This window comes from Cricetulus griseus, chromosome 6 (genome assembly GCF_003668045.3).
Source record: "Cricetulus griseus strain 17A/GY chromosome 6, alternate assembly CriGri-PICRH-1.0, whole genome shotgun sequence".
Taxonomy (NCBI): domain Eukaryota; kingdom Metazoa; phylum Chordata; class Mammalia; order Rodentia; family Cricetidae; genus Cricetulus; species Cricetulus griseus.
This window is the reverse complement of record NC_048599.1, coordinates 141,577,665-141,594,052: the sequence shown is the minus strand read 5'-3', so window position 1 is coordinate 141,594,052 and position 16,388 is coordinate 141,577,665. Positions and strand designations below refer to the sequence as shown.

At 43.8% G+C, this 16,388-nt stretch overlaps 1 protein-coding gene across 10 annotated transcripts in view; it reads right to left on the bottom strand.

The window, feature by feature from the left end:
* The window catches only part of Odf2 (outer dense fiber of sperm tails 2), a 47,378-nt gene that overhangs the window by 1,621 nt on the left and 29,369 nt on the right, over positions 1 to 16,388 (bottom strand). For 8 of the 10 annotated variants that reach the window (XM_035446314.1, XM_035446315.1, XM_035446313.1 and 5 more), the window contains 6 exons: positions 13,149 to 13,259; positions 12,928 to 13,032; positions 11,726 to 11,884; positions 10,230 to 10,330; positions 7,670 to 7,832; positions 7,183 to 7,308 (listed from right to left, as the gene is read on the bottom strand). In XM_035446314.1, the coding sequence (XP_035302205.1) occupies positions 7,183 to 7,308; positions 7,670 to 7,832; positions 10,230 to 10,330; positions 11,726 to 11,884; positions 12,928 to 13,032; positions 13,149 to 13,259 (765 nt within the window). Of the gene's footprint in view, positions 1 to 7,182; positions 7,309 to 7,669; positions 7,833 to 10,229; positions 10,331 to 11,557; positions 11,885 to 12,927; positions 13,033 to 13,148; positions 13,260 to 16,388 lie in introns of those variants that run through there. The other 2 variants (XM_027423123.2, XM_035446317.1) reach the window with 1 other exon arrangement.

Here is a 16,388-nt window from a genome sequence, read left to right as displayed (position 1 = left end):
TGAATTTGTTTTTACTTTATTAACTATTTGACCAAGAGTCTCACTAGGTGGTTCCAAGGAACCCAATGCCTTCTTATGGCCTCCAGAGAGAACTTACACTTAATTACACACACACACACACACACACACCTTTAAAAAAGCTATTTGGGAATAAAGCTAAAAGCAGTACTGCTGGGTTATACATTTTCCCCCTAAAGCTGCATCCTGATTTCCACAGTCCAGGTTTACATTCCTATCACAATGTCTAAGGGCTGAAGGACTGCTCTTCCTCCACATCCTCTGCAACACACATCGTCATTTGTGTTCTCATTTATTTTTAAGCAAGGACTGGTGTAACCCAGGCTGGCCTCAAATCTGCTCTGAAGCTGAGGATGGTGTTGGATCTCTGACCCCTCTGCCTGCCCACAGGCTGAGGTTACAAGCATTACCACCCTGCTTGATTTGTTTTTCTGTTTTAAAAAAGCAAAATAGTTGCTAGGGATTAAACCCAGGGCTTCAAACATGTAAGCATCTATTCAACTGAGATTTTTCCCTAAAAGTTTTTTTTTGTTGTTGTTGTTGTTTTTGTTTTTTGTTTGTTTGTTTGTTTGTTTTTGGACAGGGTTTCTCTGTGTAGCTTTGGAGGCTATCCTGGCACTCACTCCGTAGACCAGTTTGGCCATGAACTCACAGAGATCTGCCTTCCTGCCTCCGGAGTGCTGGGATTAAAGGTGTGCACCACCACCACCACCACCACCACCACCACCACCACACACCACCACCACCACCACCACCACCACCACCTCCACCACCCCCCCACCCACCCCCACCCCTGTGTTTTTTGTTTTTTTAAAAAAACATTCATTTGTGTTTGTGTAAGTGATTTTTTTCAAACTCTCATCATGTGGATTCTGAGGCTCTAACTTGTCAGGCTTAGTGGAAAGTGCTTTATTCACTGAACCATTTCTCCAGTTCTTCAGCATAAAAGCTATATTGAGCTGGGGATAGTAACATACACCACTAATCCCAGCACTCAGGAGGCAAAACAAGGCAGATCTCTACGAGTTTGAGACCATCCTGGTCAGCATGATAGGTTCAAGGCCTGTCAAGGTTAAATGTGATATCCTGTTTTAAAAACAAACAAAGCCGGGAGCCTCTGGTAGTGGATTAGTATTTTTCCCTGGTGCAAAAAGGGACTTTGAGAGCCCATCCCATATGAAGGGTTACACTCTGGCCCTGGACACATGGGGAAGGGCCCAGGATCAGCATAGGAAGACTTGGTGGACTTTGCTGAGCTCCCGTTGAGGGCCCTACCCTGCCTGGGGAGTAGTGGGTGGATGGGGTTGGGGGGATGGGCTGGGGGTGGGGGAGAAAGTTTGGGGGTGAGGGGAGGGAGAGGGAGAAGGGACTTGAAATAAGCTTGTTCCCTAACTAGAACTAATAAAATAATAAAAAAAAAAAAACAAAAAAACAAAAACAAAGCCAGTGGAAGTGGTGCACGCCTTTAATCCAGCACTTGGGAGACAGAGGAAGGTGGATCTCAGTGAGTTGGAGCCAGTTGCAGGCCAGCCAGGGCCACCCTGCTTCAGAAAAATAACCAACCAAAAAAACAAAACAACCTCCCCCCAAGAGAAAACCCAACCAAACAGAAAATCTAGGGGGAAATAACTCAGGTTCTTTCCATTTAGGACAGTGTCAGCTTTAGGTGTGTCAAAAAATACCTTTATTATGGTGAGGTATTTTCCTTCTGTTACACATTTCCACAGGGCTTGTATCATGAAGGACGCTGAAGGTCTTTTCTGAATTAACATGACCTTGCAGCTTGCCCTTATGTCTTTATGTCTAAGTATGCTCTGTTACACTTGCTGACCTGCATGTGCAGAACTAACCTCACATCCCTGCAATGAAACCAACTTGGTTGTGGTTTGTGATCTTTTGAATATGTTCTTAACCTCCATTTCTAAGAATCTGGAGGCCTTTTAAATCTATGTTCATCAAAAGAACTGCTTCCTAGTTGTCTTTTTTCATTGTATCTGTGTGGTTTTGGTATCAAGAGAAAGCTGGCTTTGCATAGCCAGCTTGATAGTGCATGGTGATAGTATATGTATACTGTTACTTTGTTACTGAAGAGACAGCTTAGTGGCTGTTCTTCCAGAGGACCTGAGTTCAATTCCCAGCACCACGTGGCAGCTCACAACTGTCTGTAATTCTAGTCCCAAGGGATCCAACAACTCACATGAACACGGGAGATGCCATTGCACATAAAATAAAAAATAAAAAAATCTTAAAAAATAAATTAATTAAAAAAAGACAGAAAGAGAACAAACCAGGTGTTGTGGCACACACCTTTAATCCTAGCACTGGAGACCCAGAGGCAGACAGATCTCTGAGTTCAAGGCCAGTCGGATTTACAAAGAGTTTCAGGACACCTAGGACTTCATAGACGGACCTAGTCTCTTAAAAAAAAAAAAAAAGTTTGGTAGAGTTCAATAGTGAATCATGCATCTATCTAATCCTGGGCTTTTCTATGTTGGGAAACTTGATTTTTTTTAAAAGATTTTATTCATTTATTATGTATACAGCATTCTGCCTCCATATATGCCTGCACGCCAGAACGGATGGTTGTGAGCCACCATGTGGTTGCTGGGAATTGAACTCAGGATCTCTGAAAGAACAGCCAAAAGCAAAAAGGGATAGAATCCCACACATAATCTTGCCACCATCTCCAAATCAAAAACTAACAAGAATGAACAATAATCAATGGTCATTAATATCCATCAACATTAATGGTCTTAACTCCCCTATAAAAAGACACAGATTAGCAGAATGGATAAGAAGACAGAATCCTTCCTTCTGCTGCATACAAGAAACCCACCTGAACCTCAAAGACAGACGGTACCTGAGAATTAAAGGTTGGGGAAAGATCTTCCAATCAAATGGACCCAAGAAACAAGCAGGGGTAGCAATCCTAATATCCAACAAATTGGACTTTAAACTAAAATCAGTCAAAAGAGATGAAGAAGGTCATTTCCTACTCATCACAGGAGAAATCCATCAAGATGAAGTCTCAATTCTGAACATTTATGCCCCAAATACAAAGGCATCCACATTTGTAAAAGAAACTTTACTGAAACTCAAATCACACATAAAACCCGCACACACTTATAGCGGGAGATTTCAACACCCCACTCTCACCACTGGACAGGAACACCAGAAAGAAACAACAAAGGAACAAAAGAACTAATAGAAGTTATGGCACAATTGGACTTAACAGATATCTATAGAACATCCCACCCAAATACAAAACAATTTAACTTCTTCTCAGCAGCACATGGAACCTTCTCTAAAATTGACCACATACTTGGCAGCATAGCAAACCTCAACAAGTACAAAAAAATTGAAATAACCCCCTGTGTCTTATCAGACCACCATGCTTTAAAATTAGAATTCAACAACAACAAGAACTAAAGAAAACCTACAAACTTACATGGAAATTAAGTAACACCCAATTGCCCAATTCATGAGTCCAGGAAGAAATAAAAAAAGGAATTAAAGATTTCCTAGAATTCAATGAGAATGCAGACACAACATATCCAAATGTTGTGGGATACTCTGAAAGCAGTGCTAAGAGGAAAGTTCATAGCGCTAAATGCCCACATAAAGAAACAGGAGAATAATCACACTAGAGAATTAACAGCACAACTGAAAGCTTTAGAAAACAAAGAATCCAATAAACCCTGGGGGAGCAGACGCCAGGAAATAATCAAATTGAGGCTGAAATAAATAAAATGGAAACTGGGAGAACAATACAAAGAATCAATATAACAAAGATTTGGTTCTTCGAGAAAATCAACAAGAAAGACATGCAAATTAATAAAATCAGGAATGAAAAGGGGGTCATAACAAAGGACACAGAGGAAATCCAGAGAATCATCAGGTCATACTTTGAAAACCTATATTCCTCAAAATTTGAAAATCTAAAGGAAATGGACAATTTTCTGGACAGATTTCACTTTCCAAAATTAAAACAAGAACAGATAAGCAACTTAAACAGACATATAACCTCTGATGAAATTGAAGCAGTCATTAGAAGTCTCCCAACCAAAAAAAGCCCAGGGCCAGATGGCTTCAGTGCAGAATTCTACCAGAAATTCAAAGTACAGCTAATACCAGTTCTCCTCAAGGTATTCCACACAATAGAAGCAGAAGGGTCATTACCACACTCTTTTTATGAGGCCACAATAACCTTGATACTCAAGCCACACAAAGATACAACTAAGAAAGAGAACTACAGACCAATATCCCTCATGAACATTGACGCAAAAATTCTCAATAAAATATTGGCAAATCGAAGCCAGGCGTTGGTGACGCACGCCTTTAATCCCAGCACTCGGGAGGAGGCAGGAGGATCTCTTTGAGTTAGGTCTACAAGAGCTAGTTCCAGGACAGTCTCCAAAGCCACAGAGAAACCCTGCCTCGAAAAACCAAAAAAAAAAAAAATTGGCAAATCAAATCCAAGAACACATCAGAGAAATCATTCATCCCGATCAAGTAGGCTTCATCCCAGGGATGCAAGGATGGTTCAACATACGAAAATCCATCAATGTAATCCACCATATAAACAGACTGAGGAAAAAAAATGACATGATCATCTCACTAGATGCCGAAAAAGCCTTTGACAAAATCGAACTTCCCTTCATGATAAAGGTCCTGGAGAAATCAGGGATAACAGGAACATACCTCAACATAACAAAAGCAATATACAGCAAGCCAACAGCCAACATCAAATTAAATGGAGAGAAACTCAATGCAATTCCTCTAAAATCAGGTACAAGACAAGGCTGTCCACTCTCTCCATACCTAGAGCTAGAGTAATAAGACAACAAAAGGAGATCAAGGGAATACAAATCGGAAAGGAAGAAGTCAAACTCTCACTATTTGCAGATTATATGATAGTCTACATAAGTGACCCGAAAAACTCAACCAGGGAACTCCTACAGCTGATAAACACCTTCAGCAAAGTGGCAGGATACAAGATTAACTCAAAAAAATCTGTATCCCTACTATATACGGATGACACATTGGTGGAGAAAGAAATCAGAAAAGCATCACCCTTTACAATTGCCACAAACAACAAAAAATACCTTGGAGTAACACTAACCAAAAAAGTGAAAGACCTGTACCGTAAGAATTTTGAGTCTCTAAAGAAAGAAATTAAAGAAGATACCCGAAAATGGAAAGATCTCCCATGCTCTTGGATAGGCAGGATCAACATAGTAAAAATGGCAATCTTGCCAAAAGCAATCTACAGATTCAATGCAATCCCCATCAAAATCCCAACACATTTCTTCACTGACCTTGAAAGAACAATTCTCAACTTTATATGGAGAAACAAAAGACCCAGGATAGCCAAAACAACCCTGTACAATAGAGGAACTACTGGAGGCATCACCATCCCTAACTTTAAGCTCTATTACAGAGCTATAGTCCTGAAAACAGCTTGGTATTGGCACAAAAATAGACAGGTAGACCTGTCAATCAAAGAACTCAGGAAGCTATTCTCGAAAACACCAAACAATCCAGTTAAAAAATGGGGTACAGAACTACATAGATAATTCTCAATAGAGGAATCTAAAATGGCTGAAAGACACATGAGAAAGTGTTCAATATCCTTAGCCATCAGGGAAATGCAAATCAAAACAACCCAGACAAGATACCATCTTACTCCTGTCAGAATGGCCAAAATCAAAAACACCAATGACAGTTTATGCTGGAGAGGGTGTGGAGAAAGAGGAACACTCCTCCACTGCTGGTGGGAGTGACAACTTGTACAGCCACTTTGGAAATCAGTATGGCGACTCCTCAAGAAAATGGGAATGAGTCTACCACAAGATCCACTCCTAGGCATATACCCAAAAGAAGCACATTCATATAACAAGGACATCTGTTCAACCATGTTCAAAGCAGCATTATTTGTAATAGCCAGAAACTGGAAGCAGCGTAGATGCCCCTCAACTGAAGAATGGATAGAGAAAATGTGGTACATTTACACAATGGAGTACTACTCAGCAGAAAAAAACAATGGAATCTTGAAATTTGCAGGAAAATGGATGGAACTCGAAGAAACCATTCTGAGTGAGGTCACCCAATCACAAAACGACAAACATGATATGTACTCACTCATATGTGGACCTGCTTTATGATACATAGTAGTGAACGTGCTCTATCAGAGCTGTTTTTAATGATGTTGCTCAGAATGGTTTCCTCCCAGATGATGATTGAGAAGCTAATTTTTAAAAAAATGGTGCCAGGTACCACAAGAGTAACAGAACTGTGCTGTTTTTCTGGGATTTTGTCTTTTACTTTTTTTTTTTTTTAATGGAGAGTGCTAGATGCCTCTACAATTTTGTTTAAATGACTGCAGAACCTGGAAAAGCTGTTGCTGCTATTGATGCATAACATATTGCCATTATTGGTCTTTTTATATAAATATAAATATATATATACGTAAAAAAGTCATTGTTGGCTTTTTTAATTTGTACTAGAACATTCTTTTACTTTGTTTTAAGTGTATGTTTCTCAAGTAAACAATTTAGGTATTTTCCCATACCTTTTTCTTTCTGATGTAGACTTCAGGTTAATTAATATTTCACTGCATCTGGTAATGTATCCTATGTTTGAAGCCTAGTGACTTTTCATTTTGATATTCTTGTGATTTCATATGCTATATTCTCCAAGCAATAAAATTCTGATGTATTTTATAAAATAAATAAATAAATAAATTTCAATTAAAAAAAAAAAAAAAAAAAGAGCACTGGCTTAGGACGAGGTCCTAAGTTCAATTTCCAGCACCCACATGGTGGCTCACAACCATCTATAATGACATCTAGTGCCCTCTTCTGGCCTGCAGGTGTACATGCAGAACATTGTATACATAATAAATACATCTTAAAAGAAAATGTTCTTTTTTTAAAAAAAAGAAGGGATGTAACAGTAGCCATAGCTCAGTGGTAGCAGCTTGCCTAACACAGTCAAGGCCCTGTGTTCAATCCATAGTACCAAAAAAGGGAGGGAGGTCTACCCAGAATAACCTTATAGGGTGGCAAGGTGACTGGAGACAGTAACCTAGGTGAGATTCATGGAAACACAAGTAGACAGTTTTGCCTGCAGCCCAAGGAAGCCCTGCCCACTAGCCCAACTCACATCATCACGAGTCCGCCGCAGCTGGCCAAGTTCTGTCTTGGTCCTGCTCAACTGGGTCTCAAGATCCAGGATTTTGCTCTGGGCTGCTCGCTCCTTGGAGAGGGCCTGCTCCTTGGTTTGTTCCACCTGTACACAAGGTAGAAGTAGGGTTGCTTGACCCTGCAGAGAGAAGGCTGGCCAGTCCCACAAACGAGTCACAGCCCACTGGCATACCAATATGCAAAATTTTTTCTGGGGCCCTAGAACAGAAGCTAACTAGAGGGAAACTTACTATCCACCTTTGCCTACTCTTTTTTAGCATCCCTAAAATGTAAAAAAGTCTTCGTGAGTCTCAAGAGGGCAGAAAGTAAATGAGCAATCATATAAAGGGCTGATCCTCTACAACAGATATCCATTTCATCCTCACAGTGTATTCAGGAGGAAGATACTACTGTACCCATTCTTCAGATGGGAAAGTAGGCTGAGAAAGGTTAGGACAGAGACTGACCTGCCGCCTGGCATCTTCAATGGCACTCTCCAGCTGCCTTGCCAAGGACCCGCACTCCCGTGTTTTCTCCTCCAGCCGCAACTGAGCCTGGTGGATTGCCTCTTCCCTCTTGGCAATCACCTGTAGGAACTCGACATTCTGGGCGCTGGTGGCCTCCAGTTTCCTAGGTAAGAGCATTCCATTAGACCCTGCAATGACCTACCTGCCGCCTCCCCTGAGCTGGGGATCTCGTCACTTGAAGAATCTCCACAAGAACAGTATTTGCAGATCAGGAATGTGGCTGCTGGACTGTGTAATTCCAACAGTGCAGAGAGAGGGAAGACTGCAAGGGTAACTGACTGTGCACGATGCCACCTACATGTTGTCACACAGAGAACAGCAACCTGCAGCTCACAGAAGGCTGCCATTATCAGTCCATTCCAGGAATAAGGGAGCAGAGCCCAAAGGAAGCAGCAGGAGCAGGATTGAGGTCAGCACAGCTCAGGCTACTGTCTCCCCTCTTCTTAATGAACACAGCAAGTCCTATTGAACCTGACTACATTTTATGGGCCAGCTAGGCAGAGCAGAAGTGCAACACAGGAGGCCACCTGTTCTAGCCCCATTGCAGGCTGTATTGGCCTCTAGGGCAATTAAGACCCTATAAGACCTTAGTTCTTAGCCCTCTGGGTTGTTTATGTATTTATGTATGTATTTATTTATTTATGCAATGCTCTGCCTGCATGGCTGGAAGAGGGCACCAGATCTCATTACAGATGGTTGTGAGCCACCATGTGGTTGCTGGGAATTGAACTCAGGACCTCTGAAGAGCAGTCAGTGCTCTTAACCTTTGAGCCATCTCTCCAGTCCTGTTGTTTTTTTAATAACTTGTTCTTATTTTATATACGTTGGTATTTTGCCTACAAGTATGTATGCCAGAATCAGATCCTCTGAAACAGGAGTTTAAAGGCAGCTGTGAGCTATTATGTGGGTGCTGGGAATTGAATCCAGCTCCTCTCGAAGAGCAGCCAATGCTCTCAACTGCAAAGCCATCTCTCCAGCCCATTTTTATTTTTTTGAGACAGGGTCTTATTACATAACTCAGGATACTCTCTAGGTGGCAACAATCCTTCTGCCTCAGCCTCCCAGGTACTGGGTTAGTGGTATGCCACCATGCTGGGGTTCCTGGTCCTCTACTTAAAGGTGCTAACATGGTTCTGCAGGAAGAATTCCCAGCATAAGAAGCAGCTTTTGTAAGCACCATTTGTGTGCATATAGGCAAGTTACCACCATTCCCTGAGCTTGGTTTCCTCATAGTTCACATTTGGGTAGATCACACCTATGATCCCAGTACATGGGGGGCTAAGGCAAGCCACAGATTGAGACATGATCTCAAAGAGCCAAAATGCAGGGCTGGCAAAATATGGTTCAGTGGGTAAAGGTGCTTACTGTCAAGCCCCATGACCTGAGTTCAATCCCCAGGACCCACATGGTAGAAGATGAGAACTGATTCCCACAAGTTGTTCTCTGACTTTCACACCCATGCAGGGCACAAATAAATTTTTTTTAAAAGATTTATTATGTATACAACATTCTGCCTCCATATATGCCTGCACGCCAGAGTAGGGCACCATATCTCACAACAGATGGTTGTGAGCCACCATGTGGTTGCTGGGAATTGAACTCAGGATCTCTGAAAGAACAGCCAGTGGTCTTAACCTCCGAGCCATGTCTGTAGCCCCACAAATAAATCTTAATAAAAACAGGGTAAAAAAAGATAGGGGCTAGAGAGATGGCTCAGTGGTTAAGAGCAGAGGAACCAAATTCAGTTCCCAGCACGCTCATGGGGCAGCACACAACTGCCTGTAACTCCAGCTGCAGGGGATCTGAGCCTCTGGCCTCTGTGCACATACTCCCAGATACCTACAAATACATAGAATTAAAATAGGAGTAGTACCAGCTGACAAACAATCTACAACCAGCTTATCTTTTCATCTCTAAGTGACGTGACGTGTTAGACCCATTTATGAGGACCCTCTCACTGAGGACTAGCGTGACTCCTTCAGCTGGTAGATTACTCCTACACTGATCCTTCCTTAGATGAGGAAACAGGTTCAGAAGCTAAATAATCTACCCAAGGTCACAAGGTAGGCAAGTGTCTGAACTGGACCCAAGGCCAGGGCTTCTGATGCCAAGCCTCCCCTATAGCTGCTTTTGACAGTCTGTAAATAAGAAGAGTCAGATCACGGAGGCTGTAGGAATGCAGCTCAGCAGCACACTGGTGTTCGGGATGTTTCATTCAAGGCAGGCCCTGCTGGTCTAAATGTGCCTCTGAGGGAATGGTGCCTACCAGTAGACCGGCCTCCATCACAGTCGCACAGCACCCCTTCAGGCTGACGTCCCCTTCCTTCTCACCCACAAGGCTTACCAATGAAATGCAAGCAGCTCTTCCTTGAGTTCTGCCTAGCACCTTCCAGGGCCTTGAGTCCCTCCAATACTTTGGCATACTAAGCGCAAAGCAGCTAAGCGGCAGAAAGTCTCAAGTCCTAGGAAGAGGACAGACATGGGACCAAGTGCCTCTAACCTCTCCAGTTCATCCACCTTCAGACTCAGTTGTTTATTTTCCTTCTGGGAAGCCTGCTGTTTCTCTCTCGCCATCTCCAGCTTGTCCCCCTGGTGTTCGATCTAAAATGACAGGAACGTAGACTGGTTTACGAGGGAATTTCCCGTAAGAGCTGCTAATGAAGGAATTCTCCCTTCTCCCTGTGATGTCATCACACCCAGGACAGAAGCATGCTGCCCTCAGCAGGTGTCCCATATGCAACCAACAACCTGGAAGAGAGAAGAGCAGGGGCAGGGCAGGCGCAATCTACCTCCCACACCAGGAGACCACAGGTTAGATGCTGAAGAGCTACAACTGTGATTTGTCCCTGATCAGGAGCTCCAAAGGCCCAGCTGGGACTGTCAGAGGCACGAGGTGTTAACAGCAGCTCATTGTATAACAAACCACTGAACTTTCCCAATTATGTTGTTGGCACCACTGATTTCATCTCCCTCAATGGAGCAATGCAGCAAGGCAATAGGGCACCTTTGATTCATTTAGGCCAGCAAGTTTGAGAAGTTATCTTGAGCACTGCCTTATGTGAGAGTCTCAGGTACAAGAGCTCAAGAGACCTTGAGGACATTCAACAGTCTTGAGACAATGGGTTCAAAGCCCTGTGGATACTAAGTATCCCCGTGACATAGGGACTCACTTGTCCCCTCTAAGACTCAGGCTGTCATTAATGTAACTGCATTAGGTTTCTGGGGGATGAAATGACAGCCTGCTAGAATGGGGCAGGTGCCCCAAACAAAACAAAACAGCAGCTTCGCTTTATGGCTACCCAAGGCAAACACTTCAGGAGAGGAGTGGGGCACAATGTTGCATGACTACAATCCCAGCATTCTCTGAGGCAGAGGCAAGAGTAGGAGTGTAAGGTCATCCTTGGCTATGCGCAGTAAGTACAGTCTCCAAAAAAAAAAAGATTTTAAAAAGAAAGGGTAGAGACCTGCCCTAGTCAGACAAAAAATGAGTGGCATATGATGTCTTGGACAATGCAGGCACGAGACATGTTTCCAGTAACTGAGAGACAGATTGCTTCTGGACAAAGGGGCTGCTTGCTTCTGTGTGGAGTGGATCTGTGGAAAACAAGGAGAGGCAGTTAAAGCTTGAGAAAGATGGAACAAAGGACAAGCAATGGCCAGGTATCTGTTGGGTCTCCTTTCTATGTCCGTGGATCGGAAGACAGCTCCAAGATTTGCGGGGCAGAAGTAGGTAGAGCACGGAGCACTTGGGTGGCCATAGCAGGAGGGCCCAAAGGCTCCTAGAGTGGCGAGTTCTATAGCTACAATCATTTTGTGCAACACAAAGCATTTGGCACACCAGACTTTTATTTCACAGCACTGATGATAGCTCACTCCTTTCAGAAATCGGCAGCCAAGAAAAAGGAAGTGGTCCTCCCTTGGGGGGCGTGCAGCTCATCTCGGTAAGCGGGACCCTGCTCGGGCCAGTTCGTGGGATCCCTTCTGCCAGTCCCTTACCCGGCTGCGCAGGTCTGAAATGATGGCTGTGAGGTCGATATTCTTCCTCTCGTAGCCCTGCAGCTGGTCTTGGCACTCGGCCAACTTGGCCTCTGTGATCTTGAGGATGTCAGGTAGTTGTTGCAGGTCAGCCAGCTGCGACTGGAACTGCCGGCGGGCCTGAAGCAGGAAGAGAAGCACACCATTAGCAAGATCCTGACTTAGAATCGGATGGACTTCCTCTAGAGTACAGCAGGGCTGTCCCAGTCTCCAAAGATCTCACAAAGCCCACAGACAGCAGTTGGCTTGTTCTCCCACAGGCCAAGCGACTGATCTTTGCAGGGCACATGTGGGCCTGCCTTGCCATTTGAGGTGGCCATTCATTTAGTCAGCAGTATCAGGAGCAACACCGGGATTCAGCACCATCCTGAGGGCTCTGAATTTAATTTATTTGAACAATAATAAGGCACAGTTGTAACCACAAAAGGACACTAAGGATACAGGGCTCAAACTTAGCTCAAACCTGGAAAAGCCAGGATTACAGGCTGGTTTAATTCCAAATCCCCTAGGAAGGCAGCCACAACGATACAAATACCAGGGGGGAAACTAAAAATAGCTGGCCCTACTCCATCCTTGAGCTTTAACAAGACTGAGGACCAGAGGCAAGCAGGAAGCTGCTCAAGAAACCAGATGCTGAGCCTGACTCAGACTGTCTCCAAGGTTATTTTTAAGGTAATCACCACACACCAGTCAGCCAACAGCTCTAGAAGAAGGAGGTCCTTCCAGAGGAGATGAGAGGCACATTTTCAGATGCTACAAAAACAAAGGTTCCCGGCAGAATAAAATAGGTATCCAAATACCCAGCCACTGGGTGTGTCTGAGTCCACTTAGATGCCTCAAGCAGGAGGACCTTTGTTTTCTTGAGAAAAAGGTAAAGGAAAAAGAAAACACACACACACACACACACACACACACACACACACACACACACACACACACACACACACACAGAGGAAAAAATGGCAACAATGCACAGTATAGAAAAAAAGCCAGAGAGGGGACAACAACAGAGAAAAAAAGAACACATACATAGGGTGGAGTGGGAACCAACCAATCAGTTACTCTTGTTAAGCTAAATCAGGTAGGGTTAAGGGCACACAGGGTGCCACTGGGATCAGACACTTGTACAGGGCAGTGAGGAGAGCAAGGAAGGGGGACAGTACCGCCTCAATTTCTTTGTTCATCTCATCTTTAAGGATCTTGTTCTCTTTATCACAGCGCTCTAGCTGGGCAGCCACTTCATCAGCCTCCAATCTGGTTTTCATCACCTAGGGAACAAAACCACAATAGGTGCTCTTGGGCAGAACCTTCCCCTCCCACCTTTTCCCTCAGAGGCTTAGTGGTGAATTGCCAACCAGCAGGGCCAGGCTACCCAAGGGTCTACCTGGCTCTTATAGTTGTCGATCATCCCCTCGTAGTTCTTCACCGATGCCTTCAGCTGCTGGACCTCCAGGTGAGCCTGGTTGAGCTTGTCCTCCATAGGGGCAAAGCTAGCCTAAAGACGACAAAGCTTGTGAGCAACCAGAAAGATGGTTCAAGATCAGGGCCTCCTGACCTTTAGTCTACTTCTAGAAACCAGTAAAGAACATGCCCCTCTATAGCAATTTTCATTAGTGAGTTTCCAAGTATGATTCCTAAATGTGACTCCTCCATTGAACAGAGATGACAAATAAATGGTCTTTTTCTTTTTTCTTTTTTCTTTTCTTTTTTTTTTTTTTTCTTTTTTTGGTTTTTTGAGACAGGGTTTCTCTGTGTGGCTTTGGAGGTTGTCCCAGAAGTCGTGAGATCTACCTGCCTCTGCCTCCCGAGTGTTGGGATTAAAGGCGTGGGCCACCAATACCCAGCAAATGATATTTCTTATCCCAAAAGCAATATACAAACTCTAAAGGAAACAGGAGTGGTGAAGCCAAGTGATAATGTAGTTATCTAGCATGCTAGAAAGAAAATGAAGATAAAACACAAAGCTCATATGCCCAAGGCTCAAGACTTAGCCACACAGCTATGTTCTGGACATTTTTATGAATAAAGATTATATGATGGTTTCTCTCTCTCTCTCTCTCTCTCTCTCTCTCTCTCTCTTTCTTTCTCTCCAGGGTTTCTCTATGTAGCTTTGGAGTCTGTCCTATAACCCCCTGTGTAGTCTAGGCTGGCCTCAAACTCAGAGATTCGCCTGCCTCGTGAATGCTAGGATTAAAGGTGTGTGCCACTGTTGCCCAGTACATATTTGATGCTTTTAAAACTTGAAAAATACTTTTTAAAATTAACAATATGAGCCGGGCGTTGGTGGCACATGCCTTTAATCCCAGCACTCAGGAGGCAAAGGCAGAGGCAGGCAGATCTCTGTAAGTTCAAGGCCAGCCTGAACTATAAAGCTACACAGAGAAACCCTGTCTTGAAAAATCACCCCCCCCAAATAACCCCAATATATACAGATAAAAAGGAAACAGGAGTGAGTATGAGAATGAATAAACACAGATGAGTGGTGGCTCATATTTAATCCCCAGCTCTGAATGGGTTGAGGCACGACTGTTGCAAGTTTGAGGCTAGTTAAGGCTTAAAAATACACTATCCAAAAAAAAAAACAAAGGAGGTGGAAGTGGGGAGGAAGGAAAAATGAAAGGCTAAAGCAAGGAAAAGGCTGGGAGTACAGTCTGATGGTACAGTGCAAAGCCCTGAGCTCTGTCCTCAGCATCAGATTGAGTGAGCCAGGAAGAGAGGGAGATGGGGGAGCTGAGCCAGGAAGAGAGGGAGATGGGGGAGCAGAAAGCAGAAGGGAGCTTCAGAGCATCAGCTGGGTGAAGAGTGCAGGCGTGCTTGACTGTTACCGTCAGGACAAAGACACTCACTATGACAGAGACCTGTATCTGGTGCTGGACAAGCAACCCTGGGCCTTAGTGCATGTCAACTGCTTGCTCTACCACTGAGCAACACCCTTAGTTTCTGTGATGTTTCAAACATTTCCTATGAGCATATCTGACTGTCTAAGAATAGGTAGATGCACTTCCACAGACCACACTTTCAATGGCTACAGTGTATATTCTACACAGATACACCATGCTATAATTAATCCCTAAGGGTTAGATTTGGAGGTTATTAATAGTATTTGAGATGGGGTCTCTATGTATCCTAAGTTGACCTAAATCTCACTGTATATAGTCCCCCATGCTGGCCTTCTGCTCGTGTGTCACCCTTGGAAGTTATTTCCAGGATGTCTAGTAATGCAGCACAGCAAAGATATTGTACCACCAAAGCAGTAAAAAATAAAACAGACTTATAATACTAAGTGTTGCCAAGGGGACACAGAACAACTGTTGACACCGGTGGAAACAATGTATACAACTGTTTGCCACTTGTTAACATCTGCTAAGGCTGAACTACCAGATGACCTCACAATTTTCTTTCAAGGAGTATATCCAACTACATGTACCAGGAGATGTCCACTACCAGGAAAACAGACAAGTTCTAGTGAATTCATCTCCCAGCTCCCACCTACAGTGTAAATTATACACACTGTGCTGAGTACATGAACTCAGTCTACAGCACATAGATGGATTTGTGATGAACACTCAGCAGCTGCCGTTACAAGGGCACAGCTACAGGGTGCTCATACCTTCCAGGGTGATTGAAAGGTTAAGCTGTATACTTTCCCATGTTACACTTGTCTTGCCTAACAAAAACTAAAATCAGAAGGAAAATCAGCTTCTCTGGAGTGTCAGCTCTGCTCAGGATCTCTGGCCTGAGTCAGAGCCTACTTGGAGTTTGGGTTAGTATGTTTGAGACAGGACTCACTCCGTAGGCCAAGTTTCCTCAAATTTATAAACTTACAGTGATCCTCCTGCCTCAGATTTCCTCGGTGCTGAGATTACAGGTATGTAACGCCACATTTAGTATTTAAAGACAAATAAATAGCTGGATCTACAGAATCATTCTTGATTTCAAATCCCAAGTCTAAATACTTCCTTGGGCAAAAACCCTGTGTGACTCTCTCTAAGCCTTGCTTGCTTTTTTGTCCTCTATCTCTCATTTTGGTTTTTTTGAGACAGGGTTTCCTCTGTATAACCCTGGCTGTCCTGGAACTCTCTTTGTAGACCAGGCTGTGGCATCAAACTCACAGAGCCTCTGCCTCCAGAGTGCTGGAATTAAACGTGTGCGCCACCACCATCTGGCCAAGCCTTGCTTTATTTATTATCTTTGGCAGGTTAGAGATCAAACGTAGAACCCCAGGCTTGCTAGGCAAGCGCTCTACAAGTAAGCTACATCCCAGTCTAAGTTCCTTATTAACCAAAACAATCAACATACAATTGCAAGGCTAAAATGAAAATGAAGTACCCAGCAGACCCCTAGAGAGCCATGATAAGAGCCAAAGTCAATTTTGTTCACTAAATGCATCATGTAAGCATTTCACATAATACTACATTCTCAGCAGGACTCCCCAACTCAGGGAGCCAAAGCAATGATTAATTACATTACCACCATCCCACCACCCCCAACACACACGCACAGCCCTGAAGCTAGTAAGAGGTAGCACTGCGAGTGAGGTCAGACTCACTGACTCCAGAGCACTCCCTTTATCAGCACACTGCCCAAGCTCTCTGAAGAGCCTAGGCAGGTCTGTCCCACTGAG